At 32.5% G+C, this 20028-nt stretch overlaps 1 protein-coding gene across 2 annotated transcripts; it reads right to left on the reverse strand.

Annotated features, from left to right (window-relative positions):
• Window positions 1–410: 410 nt before the first annotated feature.
• On the reverse strand, window positions 411–19472 carry vapal (VAMP (vesicle-associated membrane protein)-associated protein A, like). 2 transcript variants are annotated; one of them, XM_079434842.1, is made up of 7 exons: window positions 19334–19472; window positions 8548–8700; window positions 6833–6936; window positions 5735–5815; window positions 3907–4092; window positions 2117–2281; window positions 411–965 (listed from the first exon to the last, which is right to left on the reverse strand). In XM_079434842.1, exons 1-7 carry the CDS (start codon window positions 19389–19391, stop codon window positions 804–806), a joined length of 909 nt encoding a protein of 302 aa, XP_079290968.1. In that variant the 5' UTR covers window positions 19392–19472; the 3' UTR covers window positions 411–803. The 2 variants fall into 2 exon arrangements, with proteins under 2 accessions (XP_079290968.1, XP_079290969.1); XM_079434843.1 differs by lacking the exon at window positions 3907–4092.
• Between the last annotated feature and the right edge of the window lie 556 nt (window positions 19473–20028).

Consider the following 20028-nt stretch of genomic DNA (forward strand, 5'->3'; position numbering starts at 1 on the left):
AGTTTAACTAGACAAACTCTAACTAGTTTAACTAGACAAACTAACTAGTTTAACTTGACAAACTCTAACTAGTTTAACTTGACAAACTCTAACTAGTTTAACTTGACAAACTCTAACTAGTTTAACTTGACAAACTCTAACTAGTTTAACTTGACAAACTCTAACTAGTTTAACTTGACAAACTCTAACTAGTTTAACTAGACAAACCCTAACTAGTTTAACTAAACAAACTCTAACTAGTTTAACTAGACAAACTCTAACTAGTTTAACTTGACAAACTCTAACTAGTTTAACTTGACAAACTCTGACTAGTTTAACTAGACAAACTAACTAGTTTAACTAGACAAACCCTAACTAGTTTAACTAGACAAACTCTAACTAGTTTAACTAGAAAAATGAAAGACAAACATCAGGTTGAGTTTTTTCTTTTATTTCTTCAGTGTCGTCTAGTATGAGACAGTAAAGTGAAGACATCAGTGAACGTCTCGTGTGGATAAATGCTGCTTTGACAGAAAGTACATTAATAATATAATTAATAAATGATAATTACAGTAATAAAACCGTCTGCGTTGGTGTTGTTAGGAACAGAAACAGAACGAATGTACAGGAGGAGGCACCTGTGTCTCTGATGAAGGTCCGAAGCTCTTCCTTCGTCTGGATGAACCATTAAAACCACATTTGAGTGAAACGAAACGCGTTTGAGGGGAAGACTTTCAGAAGCAGTTCATGGCTCTAACATCCGTCTGGCCCTCAACAGAAAACAGCAAATGAACCCAAACAAAGAGAGACGGGAGTCTCTGATTCTACAGGATGAACTTTCCGAGGAAGAATCCGATGAAGATGGCAGCGATGACGACCAGCAGCGAGGGAAGAGAGCCGGCCTTCGACTCGCGGCCGAGAGCAGAGCTGGAGTTACTCGTGACGTACTCGCTGCGCTGGAACCTCCTCTGTCTCAAACCCTCGTCCTGAGACACACACAAAACCCCGTTAGAGCAATTAGGGATCTTTTCTGCTCCAGAGAATGGGTTTTTTCATGTGTGACCCTGGAGCACAAAGGGTCTTTTTTTTTTATTATTATTGAGATTTCTACAGTCTGAAAGCTGAATAAATAATCTCTCCATTGATGTATGGTTTGTTATGATAGGACAATATTTGGCTGAGATACAACTATTAGAAAATCTGGAATCTGAGGGAGCAAAAAAATCTAAATATTGAGAAAATCTCCTTTAAAGTTGTTCAAATGAAGTTCTTAGCAATGCATATTACTAATCAAAAATGAAGTTTTGATATATTTACAGTAGGAAACTTACTAAATATCTTCATGGAACATGATCTTTAGGTAATATCCTGTGCTACTTATGGCTACTTTTGTGCTCAAGGGTTAAATATGATCATTGGATTGAAATAAAGCTTAAATAATATATGAATATTAGATGAAAAAAAATTATTGTTAGTTGCCAAGCCAACATTTCTCATTTTCAGTTAAAGTGTAAAATTACTAACTGGACATAACGAAAACTAAAAATAAAAATAAATTAAACCTAAATAATAATAATTAAAAAAAGAAAGAAACTAATACAAATTACAAAAGCACATTATAAAAGCACTAAAATTACTAACTGGACATAAAAAAATGAAAAAACTGATTACATCTTTAAATTAAATTACCTAAACAATAATACAAAGAATAAAAAAAAAAAAAAAAAAAAAAAAAAATCAATACTGAAGCTAATAAAAATGACTAAATATTTAAATAAAATGAAAATTGGAAGCACTAAAATTACTAAGTGGACATAAAGTTGACAAAAGTACCCAAAACAATTATTAAAAATTCAAATGAGAAATTAATGCACTAAAGCACTAAAATCCCAAAACTGAAAATAAATTAATCCTAAATAATATTTACACAAAAACTAGTAAGAATGACACATAACTAAATTACACCAAAATTAAAAAGACGGAATTATATATATTATATAAATATATATTTTTTTTCAAAATATCAATAAAAACTATACCAGTACACAAATGATACTAAAATAACAGTGGCAGTGGCGAATGAGTCAAAATCTAGAAGTAAAGAATTAGTACATTTATATTGAAGATGGTTTAGTACCTTGAGCTGGCGATTCTCATCGTTGAGCTTGCTGACCTCCGTCTGCAAGCGTTTGCACTCCTCCAGGATCTTCTTCATCTCCGAGTCGTCCACGGCCTTCGCTGCCACAGACCCGTCCGCTTTAGAGGAGTTCAGGACCGGCGCCGATTTAGAGTCCGCCTCGTTCTGGAGAACAAACACACTTCACCCTTTCAGTAAGAACCAACGCTTAGAAAATATGGAAACACCATAAAGCCTGGCTTTAAAAGTGTGCTATTTCATAATTATTCATAAATTAAAAGTAAATAAATTGAAATTAATAGTCAAACATTTTTGAAAATCCTCCTCCTCCTCCATTCTGATCCAGATCCATGACTTCTTGGTTAAAGAGTGAAATTTATAATGATTATATTGAACTTTATATCATTACAAAATGTAACTATATTATTCACTTCAATTTTTTGTTAAAGCTTTAGGAATTATGTGTGTTTTCATAATTTTATTTGAAGGGTTTTTCAATTTAGTTTTAGTTATTTTATTTTTTCTTTAAATTAAACTAAATAAAAATGAAAAGTCTTGCCTTGAAAACCAGCTGAAATTAAATAAAATATAAAAAGGAACTTATTTTTTATTTCAATTTTATTATGGTTTGAGTTTTCAGTTAACTATTTACTCTCATGTCAGGGTAATTATAATAACTGAATATTAATTTTTAGGTGAATTATTCCTTAACAGACACAACTACATGATCTTAGGGCCTTCAATACTGTTTGAGAACAGACGTCTCAATAGAGTTTGACATGAAACTCTAGAGTCGCTCTCGTGACGGAGCCAGGACTGATGCATTGTGGGTAAAAACAGAAAAGAACTAAATGTTTTCCACAGCATCATAAAACACCTCCATATTTACAGCTGCACAGTTTGGGCAGAAAAATATCAGCAACTTTCTGAAAACCATTGCAATTACTATTTAAAAACAAATTGTGATTACTACAAATAAAATATAATTATTACAAAAACATTTTGTGATTATATGCGTATCAATAAGGCTTTAAATGATAAAATGTCATTAAATAAATGTAATTAAATTAAATATTAATTCATAATGATTAATATTATTACAAATAAATACAAATATAAAACCTACTAAAAACAAGACATATTACTTTCATTTAATATTAATTTTTAATAAATTTTTTCATGTTTACATTTCACTGTAAAATAAAAAATTGAGTATTTAAGAAAAACAATAATAATTATTATTATTATAATTTACATTCTAAGTTTTTTTGCTGTCTTAATTTCTTAATTTTCATAGTTTTTTACATATTTTGACCCCCTTTTTTATTTTCTATTTACTTTCTATTTTTATTTAGTTGCTTATTTGAATATTATATATCCATAGGCATGTGTAGATTTAATTTGACTGTTTTAATTGATGTAATTAGTTGAGAGTTTGTTTGTAAGGACATTAACATGAGACAATATTAGGGGTTTCTAACAGATAATTGCTTAAAGGATTATTAGAATAATAATGCTGTGGGATGTTAATTTATGATAATCAGAGCTTGTATCGGTGTATTTGTTATTCCAAGCTGAAGAATCCAATGTAAATTAATTAATCAATCAATCAATCATCTTTATGAGTTAATATTTCTGGTAGACAGCAGCGATATCAATTTGCATGTCACATTTGTCTAATCTGATGAGCTTCTGCTTTATTAAAATAACTGTTTGATTGGATGCACGACCTTCGACAACTCAATGTGGGACATGTTTTCTCCTGCTGACCCCGCTGACCTTTGACCTACCCTACTGATGTCTCTATCCTGCCCTCTGCTCTGACCCTCCCTGACCACCGCAGGCCTGCAGGCCTTGACCTCTGACCCTGTCGTTCTGACTTCCTGGGTCTCGCGGCAGCTGCTAAAGCCGCCCAGAGCCGGAGCTGGAGCCGGAGCCGCACGGAACCAGTGGAGCAGGTTCCTCTTCTGAGGACTCTGGGACGCCGCAGCACAGCGGAAACAGGAAGTCACATGAACAGATTGTGTGTGTGTGAGGGGTGTGTGTGTGTGAGGGGAGTGTGTGTGTGTGTGTGTGTGTGTGTGTGAGGACTGCACGATTTTATTTCAGTTAGTTGCCAAAGCAACATTTCTCATTTTCATTTAGTTCAACTAGATATACCAAAATAACTCAAACTAAAAAATTAAATATATAAAAAATATATATATATATATATATATATATATATATATATATATATATATATATATATATATATATATATATATATATATATATATATATATATATATATTTAGATTTTTAAAACAACTAAAAATGACAAAAACTTCAAAAACTTTCAAATTAAAATGAAAACTAAATTCAAAGATTAAATGTATAATTAATACACACACACACACACACATATATATAAAACTGCTGTCAAATGGTTAATCGCATCCAAAATAAAAGTTTGTTTACATAATGTGTGTACTGTGTATATTTATTATGTATATATAAATACACTCACATGCATGTATATTTAAGAAAAATGTTGTTCATATTAAATATTTATATATACACACTATAAAATATAAATATATAATTGTATATACATTATATACATAAGTATTTTCTAAATATATACTGTTTGTATGTGTATTTATATACAAATAATATAGACAGTACACACGCATATATTATGCAAACTTTTATTTTAGATGTGATTAATCATTTGACAGCACTAATATATATATATATATATATATATATATATATATATATATATATATATATATGCATACATAAAACTATTATAGTATGTTAATGTTACTACATTGCACTGCTTGTTTGAACAGCTTCATAATTTGGTCAAATAGTTTGTGTTTATATATCAATATAACTATAAGCTAATAATAATAATAATTATTATTATTATTATTATTATCATCATCATTATTTAAAAATACTAGTTTGAAAAAATGTATAATATAATGTCACTGTAAACAACACTAGTCTTTAAGGAAAATATGAATATATTTTTATTTAAAAATATTATTTATTTATATGCATGGCTTAATTTCCTCATTTATAAATGTTTAAACCATCCAGCTTTTATTATGGCAGAAAACCACAAGATGACCTTATAGCTTCTCTTTTGTGCATGTTGTGTTTTTAGATGCACGCTCAAAGCCGCATCGTGATTTCAGTTTTACTGGCACTAATCGTGCAGCCCTTGTGTGTTTCAGTGTTGGAGAAAAGCAGCTGCATACAAGCTAGTTAAAGGAGGAACAACGACATTAATACTGAAAACTAAACTGCTTAAGCTTCAAAACAACTTTAAACTCTAAACAGCTGTAATAAAAACGCTGCTGTAAGTGGTTTCAGATGTTTTGCCAACTTTAGCCAGACTCCCATCCACTCTCTAAAACCCCGCCCCTCAAAACACATCAGCCAATCAGAATGAGTAAAGTGATTGACAGGCAGCGAGTGTTTGTGATTGGCTGACTCTCACTGGTTCACTGATAGCTGTCAAAAACAATCACCTACAGCACCTTACCATAAGAGTAGAGCACGTTCTGCTGTTGAAACAGAATTATAATTCAGTCTACAACAGCGTATAACAGGGTGGAGTCTCACCACTTTATCGTTTTCAGACGGCAGCTCAAACAGGCATCTGAGTTTGGAATCCATGAGATCATCGGGTTTCACATCTTTCCACTGAAACACATGAAAAATAGGCAATTCATCAGCCACAACCACTACCAGCTGCCCTTATACACACACACACACACACACACACACACACACTTTAGACTGGAATTCAAGCATTAACTCTATAAAGCCTGCTGTATTGTATGCCATACATGGATTTCTAAGGCCTCTAAATGATCAAACTTTGCTGTTTCACACTCGATCTCCTGCATGTCTTCTGTCTCTGATTGATAGTGTTTTATCCAGTAAAAGCTCTTGTAGTGTAATTGTACAAACGTCTTTCTGCTGTCAAATCTTGACTGATTTTGATCAAGTAAACATCAGAATAACTGCAGTCATATCTCCAGATGAACTCTTACTGGACTGAAGCAGCTCAGCTTTACTTGATTCTCCATCAATCATTTTCTAGATAAATCAGTGCGTCTCAAATCTGATCATCAGGATCTTTAGAGGAGCGTTTGTTTCCAGAAGCTTTACTTTCACTGTTCCTCAGCGGAGGAATGATCTTCACAAGCCTCCAAAACATCTCACATCTTCTGAGGAGTGTTTATTTCTTCATCTCTCAATCAGCTTTGCATTATATGTTTGGATCATTTCAATCTCATCTTACTGAGACATATTACTGGAGATATAGAGTGATAACTGATATTTTATATCAGTATCTGATCTAATTTTATAAAGATCTCATTGGTTTACATCACAAGTATCTCATCATAGAAATATCAGCATCTGCATCAAATTCATATTTTTGCTCAGTTTGAGCCTCTGAATAAAATTGAGCTTCATATTCTCTCTCTATGAGCCAAAAAAACAAACAAATATGATACAAAACACATATGCAAACAGTTCAATCATATAAATAATAATAATAATTCTGACTATTATTTCATGTCAGACCTTAAAGGGTTAAAACAGCTGAGCTAAACAGGGTATTTGCTGCCATCTGGTGGTGTGAACATGCAGTTACAGAACTGAACAGCAGCTACACACACACACACACACACACACACACAGGAGGTTTACCATGGCTTCTATGTCTGTAGCGGCTGGGGGGGCGAAGATGGTCTGTACCATGAACTTGTGTTTACTTTTCTCATTGGGGTCGTAATCAAACGGCTGCAGCATAACTGTGGCATAAAGACAAATATTAACACATTAAACTAATCATGAGTGTACAAGCATTTCTATAAACATCTATAATACGACTTATCTGCACATAATTAAACTAATCCGTAGCCTATATTATATTCATTCAGCTAAAAATTAAAGTTTATTTAATAATCACTTAATTACTTATTTAGTAATCAAGCCTCAAATAAGTGTTGCATATATACATTTAAATTACACAAGGCAAATTTTACAATTTTTTTAATAATATAATTATGTTTCTACTCCAAATCATTGTTGCAATATGAACATTTAAAGGTGGCTGTAATAATGTTTTCATTAACGATTCATTCAAACATGTATTTTAAGGCTGGACGATATGGCCAAAATTTATATCACAATATATTTCTTAATTTCGGTCGATACGATATAATTGAGATATCGATATGAACACTATTTAAAAAAGCCTCATAGAAACTGGCAAGAACAACTTATGAAAAAATTAATTTGGCAAGTCTATGAAACCTCCTCCTATAATAAAACTATCTGCTATTTTAGAAAAGAATATACACGGTTTTTTATTTTTTAAATTTTTTTATTTATTTGATCCAAAGTCCAGCAAAAACAGTAACATTTTGAAATCTTTTTACCAATTAAATTTTCTATTTGAAAATATTTTCAAATGTAATTTATTCCTGTAATTTCAAAGCTGAATTTTTAACATCATCACTTCAGTCACACGAGCCTTCAGAAACCATTCTAATATTCTGATTTGCTGCTCAAAAAGATTTATTATTATGTTGAAAATAGCAGAGTAGAATTTTTTCAAGTTTCTTTGCTGAATAGCAGTTTAACTGGAATAGAAATATTTAGTAACATTATAAATGTTTTGATTTTGAAACGTGCAGTGCTCAGGCTTATTCAACGAAGTCAAACGCCACAAATAAATCAATGTATAGGAAACACTGGTACTGTATATCAAAATATCAGAAATGTGTTTAAAAATCATATCACCATTAATGAAAACAATTATACCGCGATACATACTGATATTGAATTATCGTCCAGCCCTAGACAAAAGTATAAGTAAGAATATAATGAATATATTCAGTGCATATATTTATCAAAATGCTCCTCTCTAGAGTTATTTTTCTTCCTGATCAGTGAGTTTATGGTCATCGAATGTCTTTGAGGTAAACAATTGTGTTGTGGCATTGTTTACAAGTTTTGACAAATTTCTGCAAATGAAACAGTGATTAATTTGAGTAAGTTGCTTTCAACAGCTTCAGATGTTCACTCATGTTTATTTTATGCTGTAACTAGTAGTAAAGAGGAAGAGATGCTCGCTTGACTACAGCCATCTAACACGCCACATTAAAGAGACACAAAACAGCATTTATTGTTTGAATTTTTCATTAAAATTGACAGAATTTGAAAGCTGAGATTGTTTCATGTAACATCAGCGTAGACTTAGATCATCAAAATAAAGATCGATGTTGTCAACCCAGCTCTAGCATGGCATCAGAGATGCGCTAATTAAATTTCATTGTTTTTGTCAATAATTTCATCCCTACAAAACTCACAAAACACTAATTTCCAGATGAATATGTTGGGTTGCTGAACTCACTAACCTGAGATGATGAGCGTGGCCCCGGGGTCGATGATGCCGCTGTTTGGCCGTACGCAGTATCTGCGTGGCGCTGTGGTCTTGACTTTGAAGCATACTTTCCTATCTGACGGATTCTTTAGCTTCAGAGTCGCAGTGACGACATCTGTGAAAGGACCTGAGAAGAAGAGGAGAACATCATCACATCAGGAGTTCAGGAGAAGAAACAATAAGAAATATTATATATAATGCATTTAACCAGAAGAGAACCTCACTGAGATTAAAAATCTCTTTTATAGGAGTGTCCTGGCTAAGACAGGCAGCCCAGTTATACAAATACACGTATGACAAACAACAATACATCACAACAATAAAATATTTTTAAAAAATACAGCATTTGAAGAATTTGCAAATCATTAAATAATTTTCTATTGCCCACAAAAGTGTTTTAAAATTACTAAAAGACACCAACTGATTTAGCCGTAGCTTCATTTGAAGAGGGTTCCAGTCTGAAGGTGCAGCATATCCAAAAGCAGTTTGACCTAGATTAGTTCGAGCCAAACGTACGGAGATTATAATAAGACGGGGAACGCAAAGAATAGCTACCAACTACTTTTTGTTGAATCAAATAACAGAGACAGGGTGGCAAAAAACCCAGAATTGCTTTATAAATCAATAAGTACCAATGCATTTTCCTTCAAACAGCAAGAGAAGACCAGGCAACTCCATTATATAATGTGTAGAGAATTTACAATCCGTACTAAATCTTAAGGCACCATGATACACAGCTTGCAGGGAGGCAAGAAGATAAGAAGAGGCATGCTGATAGTCAAGAATCAGTACAAACGTTACAGACACAAGCTTCTTCCTTGCTTTAAATGAAAAGCAAGACGTATTTCTAAAATTAAATCCTAGCTGCTTCTTAATTTTTTCTCAAATAATTAATGTGAAATAAAACAGTGTGTCATCAATTATGATGCCCAGTACTTATACTCTGACACTAATGCGATCAGTTTCCCTCGCAGTGTTCGGAGAACAACAGATCTAAAGAATTTCTAGAATTTGATAACCACATAAATTCTGTTTTCTCAATATTTAAGACCAGCTTTAAAGTAAAAAGCCTTGCCTGAATAATATCAAATGCTGATTGTAAGTCACCCAGAGCTTGTTGTGTAGGAGCAGAACAACAGGTGACCGTGTCGTCTGCATAAAAGTGGAACCTTTCATTTTCAATATTGACGTCTAGACAGTTTGTTTATTATATATATATATATATATATATATATATATATATATATATATATCTCAAACTTATATATATAGCAAACTGTGGCCCTTGAGTGGTTCTCCAGCGTCACCTGAAAGAGCCGTCTGCTTCAGTGTAAAACATACAGTATATTAGAAGCATATGATCTATAAATGTGGCAAACACCGAGGCTCAGAAAATGATGTTAAAGTCGGCATGTGTGCTTGTAATGCATTAAAGTACAAAAATACAATAGAGGCAGTGTCACGGCAGAATAAATGACATTAACCTGCAGTCTGATAGATGACGCATGATGCAATATGGAAGAAGAAAAATACAATTAATCAAATAAAACTGTCAATATTAGAGCATTCAAATATGGACACACTGAATAAATAAATTCAAATTTTGAACACAAACATGAATTGCGGCAAAGTATAAACTCTTTTACAAACTAAACTGGATTTCACGAGTTAATAAAAGTACAAGCAGATCAATAGTTTTAAAACAGCAGGACTCAGCAAAGGGACCACAGGATTACTTCAAATATAATATTCATATAATAGAATGCAATATTATTATTAATATCTTAAAATAATTTCATATATTAATATCTTGAAATAATTTATGTATTTTTGGTAATAATTATATCTTAAATTAAAATGAATATGTAATTATTACAAACTAATGTTATAAATATATTAAAACAAATGCTAAAAAAAAAATCATACGATCAAAAAACTTAAATCATTTGAGACACTTCAGATGCAAAAACCTCTAAATCCGTCTGAGAGACATTTTCATAGGAGCCTAATAAAAAAAATGAAAAATTGAATGAAAGAAAAATCTCAGACGGACAAGGAGCTTTTTACATCTGAAGTCTTTATTTAAAAAAAAAAAAACTTGCCCCTTTTAGATTTGCACTTTATTCATTTACTAACCACTTGGAGAAAAAACTAACACTAGCTTCTCGAATCTTTTTGTATTCTATGTTTTCTTTGATTTATTATACAATTAACAAAAAGCAAAAAACCCCTCTAACAATAGCTTGCTCTATTCTATCTGTTTTCTTTTTATTTATTATATAGTTTACTTAAAAAATAAAACAGAGACAGAGACTTGTCACAGCACTTATATTATTGCTCTTTTGCTGGTTTTGATTGCTTCTATTGTCCTCATTGTAAGTCACTTTGGATAAAAGCATCTGGATACAGATACAAGATACAGAGTCATGACTAGCCCTGAAATTCATCTAGTGTTCAGAATTGAGAAGTGCTCATTAAAACAGCAGCAAACAGGACAGTTTGGTAGAACAAGCAGCAGCAGAATCTCACAATCAAATCCTGCTCCAGCTTTTCTGATAACCACTGGATCAGATGAAAGGAGATGATGAATTACGCCTGGAAGCCTGGATCTTATGACCGCTCATGTCTCATATTAGTGCATTAGAGGAGTCCTGCAGGATCAAGCGCAGGAATGGATGCATTTGTGTAAACAAGGTACAGAACACCAGATGCTCAACCGAATTAAGTTCTGAGTGAGAAGAAGGATTGTTGTGTAAGACCTGAGCAGCCTGATAACATCTGAGAGCGTCGCAGGGAATCATATGAGTTTCCACTATATGGAAACATCCAGAGAAATCTAATCAGCAGGAAAACAACGACGTGTCTTCAGGTCAAACATATACATAACCCTTCACGAGCCTGATTACATAACTCTCATATCTCAGACTACAACACACTGAAACAGCTCTATTAAAATATTAGATGAAAAACTGGGGAACGATTCATCAGAAATAAATTAAATAAAACTGAAATAAAATACACATTACTTCATATGTTTTCATTTAGGTTTAAACAAAAATGACAAAAGTAACAAAATCACTAAAAGTTTAAATAATTCAAGCTAATTCAAAATATTAAACAACTACAATTAGTTTATAAATCATACTAAAATAACAAAATGTATTAAAACATAAAATATAAGAAACAGTATAAATAAATGAAATAAAATAAAATTAAACCTAAACAGTAATATTTAAAATAAACAAAAACTAATAAACATTTAGCTAAAATTAAAACAATTTTATAATTATTATATAAAAATAATATATAAATGAACTAAAACAAAGAAAAATAAACAATTTTAAATATTACTATTAGGTTTTAAAAAAACTAATAAAAATGACAAAAGCACACAAAATGAAATTATATTAAAAAAAACTATATTATAAAAAAACAGTATATAAATATTATATAAACATAACAAATAAGTGAACTAAAATTGAACCTAAAGGTTTAAAATTTAAACCTAAAAAGTAATATTTAAAAAAAAATGAAAATAGGACTAACTCAAATTAAAATATAAAATGAAAGCATAAAAATCTAATTTAAAATATTAAAACACTATAATATAAGTAAAATAACACTGCAGTTCAGTACAGTAGATTCAACCACTGTCATTACAAATAAATAGTTTGCTCAATATATATTAGTTAAACGGTCAACAAAACACAACCTGCTTTTGGAAAACAATTAATCTGAGACATCTCTGTATCTCAAGATCAGAATTTGCTAAATGAAGTCACCAGAAAATGAATGGATGAAGCTCTCTGCACTGCATGAAAATGCCACAATGGTTTAGTTTGGCTTATTTAAACAACAACACGACAGGCTGGTTAACCCGGACAAACACGTACATGAAGCACTTCAAAGAAATGCGCTGGATTCTACTGTAAAAGTCCTTTCAAGTCAACAACCTGCAAAAGCATCATTTCAGCTGAGCGTGTGAAAACCCTCCAAACAACATCTGGCTTCTGCAGTTAAATCAGTGCAAACCCATCCAGATCACCTGATATTTACTGCTGCATCAACATCTCAGCCATCGCTGGAAAGTTTTGCCTTATATTTTCAGTTTCTATTTCCTTTACTAATTTTGTTGTTTTAGTCAATTTTGTTAATTTTTTTTATATCTATAAATATTTAGTTTATTTTATTTTTTTATTTTAGTTTTTATATTTTCACTTTAATTTGAAAGTTTTAGATTTGTTTTTGTCAAGTTTTTTAAGGATCTTACACACATCTATACAATTTTGTTTGTTTGATATTTTAGTACACTGAAAAAAATTATACTACATTTAAGGCAAGTTGTTGCAAATAATTTATTTTAACTACATTTTTTTTTTAAGTTGACAGCCAACTAAATTTGTTTAAATGCAGCTAAAATAAATTGATTGCAACCACTTACCTTACAAAAGTTTTTTAGTAAATTCAATTAATAATTTTTTTTCAGTGTACTTCAAGTTAAACTAAAAAAGACAAATGTTAGACAATCAAACTATTATAGTTTATTATTAGTTTTTTAAATATTTTGAATTATATTCAAAATTATATATTATATTTTCACTTTAATGTTATTCAAAGTTTTAGCAATTTAGTTGTTTTTTAATTATTTTTATTTTTGTTTATTAGTTTTAGTTATTTTATTTTCAAGTTAAAACAAAAATAACAAATGTTGCCTTTGCAACTAGCTGAAATAGAATAAGTTTCTTATATTTTATTTTAGTAAATTACTTTTTTTATATAGTTTTAGTTAACTAGTAAACCTGGTGGCGATTCAACAAAGGTGCTATTAATTTTGTTAATTGGAAAACATTTGTGTGTTTCCAACTTAAACGTCATACATCTGGAGCTTGGTCACTTCTTGGCAGATTATTACAGAAGTGAACAAAGTTAAAAAAGTGAAACTAAAAATTAAGTTACAGTATTTATTATGAAAAATGCACAAATAATCTTTTTTAAATGAGATATGAAATATTTTCCAAAACATGTTTTACTGTAAAACTGCATGAAAAGCAAAACCATAACATCTAAACGGGTTGTGTTCCACATTTTAAGTTGGCATCTCAAAAATAATCTTTCAAAAAGCTTTGTTTGGCCGCAGTACCACATCTTTCTACTTCATCAAATTTGCTTCCTATTAATTTCCAACAGTGTCATTTTTTACCACGAACAATAAAAGTGACTATTTTTTTCAGGACCATTTAACCTTTTTGAATCAGGTCCATGTTATTTTTTATTTTATTTATTTATTGTTAACATAGCAAGTGTCAAAACCTTTACCAAGTTTTGTACCATTCTGGTTTATGGAAAAATAAATTAATAATTTCAGGCAAATATGACCGCACAGCACCAAAAGGGTTAAAAGCAGACTCAGTGGTCGCTTAAACTAATCCAGAATCAACTAAAGGCTTTTAGGCACAAGTATGTTTTAATTGACACATTAACATTAAAGTCTGCTGAAACAGGCTTGAGTGCAAGCGTAGAGCGCAGGAGATGGATAGAAACAGGAGGAAGACTGGAGTGAAACAGGAATCAGCGGCGGCTGATGGCAGCTGTATTTAGCACAGGGTTCCTCTTCCTGTCACCTCATTTATTTATTGGGTTACAGGCCCATCCAGAACATCAACACAGCCCTCTTCCTCTCCTGTAGCTGCTCGGGACAACATGAAACCACATCAGGGATTTGACTGCATCCAACATCTAGGCTGTGATATTATTAGGCAGATTAGTGATTTAAAGTATTGGTGTCGTCCTGCAGCGTTTGCGACATAAATAATTCCTCAAATCAATGCGTGTTGATACTTCACTAAGGGATGAGAGGCACAAGTGGAAAAATCTCATAGATGGATGAGGAATAGGGAAGTAACGATTAACTCAACTCACGATTCGATGAGATCGAAGATATTATACCAAATATCGATATTTTAATTAATACAATAAGGTGCTCTAAATAGACTTCCCTGCTTCCAGCGTCTAGAAATGCAGCCGCGTCATTTCCAGCTTCTTTCCAAAAGCGCTCTGACTCTGATCAACCATGAACCGCGTTCTCCATGAAGATGGGGAAGCACGAGCAACCGAAGGATAAACAGATTTCCAGCCACTGTATTAGCTTTACTGCTATCTCTATATGTTTATGGAGATGAAAACTAAAAAACTGCCCCGGAACAGCTATCAGCGTGGACCAGGCACCGCTCATGTTATTATTGCAGAGCGCATATTCAGTTCATGAGCAGCCTAACCTCTCCGCTCGGATCGCAGGTGGATTTCCCTCTCTATATGAGTGACAGAGAGCGCCGCCGGTGCGTCCAGCTTTATGAGAACAAAACTGGATGCTCTCCCTCTGTCTCAGATATTACAAGTGCAACGACCGGCAGAAACATAAATCTGCACCTATGGCATGGAGGACGAAACAAAACCTAGTCAGAGCCACAATGCGGAGCAGAAGTGTGCAGTGTGTGTGCTTGCCACGCGTCTACATTTGAAATAATGAACCTGAGCGTGCAAAAGAGCTCCGTTTTTATGATGAGAGGAGTAGAAAGGTTGAGAAAGCACTCCAGGTTCATTTAGAAATGTACCAGCTTATATATATATATATTTGATAAGCAGTTAAATGTCTGTGTTTACACGCAGAGAAAAAGAAAAGTGTAAGCTTTTAATAAGTCCAAGAATAAAATGATTAATTTACAGAACTTTTTTGTTGTTTTCTAACAGTGTGGACTTGAATAAAGAAAGAAATCTTGCACTTAACCTTTTCACAGGCATTTTGTTTAGACAGATATCGTGATGTATTATTATAGGATGGATATAATATATGGATTATTGCAGAATCGCTGTATCGTGATATTATCGTTATTTTGAGGTACCCTGCGATTCCCAGCCCTACTAATTGCAAATCGCAACTCTCGGAAAAAGTCAGAATTGCGAGAAAAATCATAAGTACCTTTTTTATTTTATTCAGTGGTGGAAACAAAAGATTTGCAACAAAATGGCAAGATGGAAACTGAGAATTCAGAGAAGAAAAAGAGAGAATTGCGAGACAAAGTTGCAAAAATTAACTTTAGAAAAAATGTATAATTGTGAGATGTAAACTCAGAATTGCAAATATAAACTCAAATGCGGAGAAATAGCTTAGAATTGTAATATAACTCAGAATTGTGCAATGTAAACTCAGAATTAGCTTATCTAAAGTCTGAATTGTGAGATAAAAAAAAGTCACAATTGCCTTTTTTATTCTTTTATCCTGTGGTGGAATTATTATTGTTATAATTAATAAATTACTAAGAAAAAATATTAAAGACTTATTTGTGACCCTGGAGCACAAAACCAGTCATAAGGGTCAATTTTATAAAATTGAGATTTCTACATCATCTGAAGCTGAATAAATAATCTTTCCATTGATGTATGGTTTGTTAGGACAATATTAGAAAATCTGGAATCTGAGGGAGCAAACAAATCGAAATATTGAGAAAATCACCTTTAAAGTTGTTCAAATGAAGTTCTTAGCAATGCATATTACTAATCAAAAATGAAGTTTTGATATATTTATGGTAGGAAATTTACTAAATATCTTCATGGAACATGATCTTTACTCATGATTTTTGTCATAAAAGAGAAATGTATAATTTTGATCCATACAATGTATTGTTGGCTATTGCTACAAATATACCTGTGCTACTCATGACTGCTTTTGTGCTGCAGGGTCACATTTATAATACATTATTATAGAATTTAAATTAGCCAGCAGCACTAGTGGATCAGAGGGAATCCAGGACACAGAGACAAATCAGTAAAGATCTGTTTAATCATCATCTCATGCTGCCACTTACTGTCAGGAGAACTTGCCCAAAAAACATGATTAAGATCTTGACCAGTCATAAATCAGAGACCCTTTATCTCAGGTACAGAGATGTTATGAAAGCCTGAACATCCAGAGACAGCAGAACAATACAGCTTCACTCATCACTGCTCCTGGTTTACAAGAGCATTCATTATATAAAAGACGCTGATGAAAATTATTAAAACTCTTAAAAAAACCAACCAGCCCCAAGTGTTCAAACGTTTGGGGTCAGTACGATTTTGTTTTTAAAAATAAATTATTTTATTCAGCAAGGATGCATTAAATTTGTCAAATGTCACAATAAAGATATTTATAATGTTACAAAAGATTCTATTTCAAATAAATGCTGTTCTTTTGAACTTTCTGTTCATCTGTGAATCCTGAAAAATGTAATGCATCACAGTTTCCACAAAAATATTGAGCAGCACAACTGTGTTCAACATTGATAATAATCAGAAATGTTTGTTGAGCAGTAAATCAGTATATTATTATGATTTCTGAAGATCATGTGACACTGAAGACTGCAGTAATGATGCTGAAAATACAGCTGCAGATCACAGAAATACATTACAGTTTAATATAGATTTACATAGAAAACAGCGGTTTTAAACTGTAATAATATTTCACCCTTTTTCCTGTATTTTTGATCAAATAAATGCAGACTTCTTTCAGAAACACTAAAGCATATTTCCGACCACAAACATTTGAACGAGTGTAAATAAAATCTGGTTTTAATCATTTAAAGAGAAAGCTACACAACTCTTCAGTGAGTGAATGAAGCACTGCTAATGACGTCACTAAACCATAAACATAATTACTCACTAGTCATTTCTAAGGATTTTCCACATTAAAAACATTTACACAAAGAAACACGCCACAGTTTTGAAAAACCTGTTTAAAAATGATGTTCATCCACATTAAACTCCAGTCGCATCAAACCCTAAACCTGATAAAAGCTGCTTTATTTGTCCTTTTTGACATGACACCTGAATATCTGAATACTAGTCACACAACACACTCAGTGGCACTGCTCATGTATGTGATGACAAAAACACGTTCACAAATAAAGAAGCAACAACTAAGATGTCTCTGATCAGATGAAAGGAAAACATTTCTTAAAGTCACGTTACAACGTCCAACTCTAATCAGAAATACTAAACCCACATCTGACAAACCGTGCTGAGCATTTCTCCACTAAACCAGAGAACTTCAATGAGCTCTGACTCGACTGGATGAGCCGAGACGTCCTCCTAGAGTCTCCCAGAGAACATCCTACGCTATAAAGGACTCCTGAAACATGCAGGTAAGAGGCATCAGCCGTATCACAGCACTGGTTACTCATTCATACAGGACACCGCCCTCACAGGACAAATACGGAGGAATCTATGAGATCTACACCTCCATTACTTACAACATGCATGTTTAGTAAGCGTCTGCTTCCTGTGCTGTAATACATGAATTGCTCACATGTGCAGCTTTGAAGTACATTAGAATAACCATGGCATGTCAATATGGTAATAATTCATTTGCAAGGTAATCAAAGCACCATGGTATTACCACTTGAGACAAACCATGGTACTACTGCCTTAATACTTTTCTGTAAGGGCAACCAGTTGAGAAAAGCAATCAGCTGACAGCATAAGGTACTCACAAAAATGACAGCAGTCCAGGGATGCATCAGCTGATAATACCATGGTACGTCGAGATATACCATGATGACACTGAAATGCATGTATAATAGTATTTATATGGTACTCTAATGCAGGGGGATGCAAGGGGTCCGTGGAAATTAAATGTAAATAAATAAATAATTCAATTAATAATAAATAATACAAAATGCATATAAAATGTAATTTAAGAAAAGGCATAATTTGAGTAAAATAAATAAAAATTAGACTAAAATAAATATATAAAGAGCAAATAAATACAGTACACTAACAGTACTTTAATAAAATAAATAGAATGGAGGTTAAAATAAATAATTTATTAAAATAAATACCAAATTTGTATAAAGTAAATAAATAATAGTACTTAAATTATTAAAAATAAGATTAATTTAAATAATTACATATTTAGATTTGAAATTAAAATAAACAAAAAAAATGACTAATCAAATTAAAGCAAGTAAATCGATAAATCAATACAGTATTATAACAAGTAAAAAACATACAAATAATATTATAAATATAAATAAATATAAATGATAAATAGTATACTTGCAAATAATATTTTAGATATAGATTGGCTCTTTACACAAACTACACATACAGCTTTTAAATTTTAGGATAGACTCACACAATAATATTATTATATTTAATTAATAAATCTGGGTGTCCATGTCATTTTATTTTTTTAAATGAAAACATCTAGTCTAACGTACTAGAAAAAATACCATGGTATTGTCACTTTTACATCAGGCCAGAGCCATACAGACAATTATATAATAAATATACTCTTACATAATAAAGCACGGTGACAGAAACATGATTAGATGGTACAGTGATGTATACCATGGTAAAGTGATTCATGAGGAAGTACCATGGTACTCGTCCACAAACGAGTGAATTTACTAAACGCTCTGAAAGCAGCACATATATACCATAGTAGATACATACAAATCAGCATGCTATCATGATACCCTGGTACAGGCACAGGACTTTATTGTAATGCTTTGTTTCTTTATTGAAACTCATTTATTTTTATTTTTCCCCGGTAAAATGACCTGGCGACACCCAACCGACACCCGCTCCCCTTCGCCTCAGAGCCGCCTGTCAGTCAACTCGAGCTCGAGGATCCGCCGCGGCCTAAACTCCCTTCCCGCATTATAGCGTGTCAGACCCGCTTTCACTTCACCAAAACACACCGACTGTCCGCGTCCCTCACTTACCTTTGAACCGCAGATCGGTGGGAGGATCTAGGACGAGGATCTGCTCCAGTTTGGACATATTTTTGGCCGCTGAGGTGACGCTTGGATCCGGAGAGCAGCAGTTTAGCGCAAACCCTTCCACTGAGTCACTGAGCGAGCGCGGCACGGGAGCGCGCTGCGGGTTCACACGACACACGGACACGCGCGGGGCTGTCTGACCGAGTTCCATTGTTTATGCAGTAAACTCAATTTATTATGTCTTTATTGGTAAATAAATTCAATATATGCTGTAATCTCTGCCCCTGGGTACTGTACCCAAAACATTCTTACAGTTTAATGTTTGGAGCTCTCTAAACTTTTCTAAAATGACTTAATCTGTGGCCAAATTGGCTTATTATAGACCAGGGGTTTCTAATGTTTAATGCCAAGGGCCCACATAAATGCAAACACACCTCTTGCTTTAAAGGTCGCTTTGGATAAAAATAAATCATATTAATACATAAATGTTAAAAATAACAAGCTTTAGCTGAACTATGATGGAAGGATCTGCAAAATAAAGAGAAAATATCCAATATTTCTACACAAAGTTATATTTTAGAAAACTAATAAACATTCATCTTTATTTGTGCTGTTATGCGTGACAGGACTTTTGTTCAACCGCCATTAAAAATAAAGAAGAAGAAGGGCTTTTAATAGATCTTTATTTATTAGATGAA

Source organism: Barbus barbus, assembly GCF_936440315.1.
Source record: "Barbus barbus genome assembly, chromosome: 15".
Taxonomy (NCBI): Eukaryota; Metazoa; Chordata; class Actinopteri; order Cypriniformes; family Cyprinidae; genus Barbus; species Barbus barbus.

Excerpts from the sequence above, each read along its gene's own strand:
- vapal (XM_079434842.1), bottom strand. The coding sequence starts at position 19,391 with ATGTCCAAACTGGAGCAGATCCTCGTCCTAGATCCTCCCACCGATCTG. Across the intron at positions 5,816-6,832 it reads CTACAGACATAGAAGCCATG|TGGAAAGATGTGAAACCCGA; the intron begins GTAAACCTCCTG and ends CATGTGTTTCAG. Across the intron at positions 966-2,116 it reads ATGAGAATCGCCAGCTCAAG|GACGAGGGTTTGAGACAGAG; the intron begins GTACTAAACCAT and ends TGTGTGTCTCAG.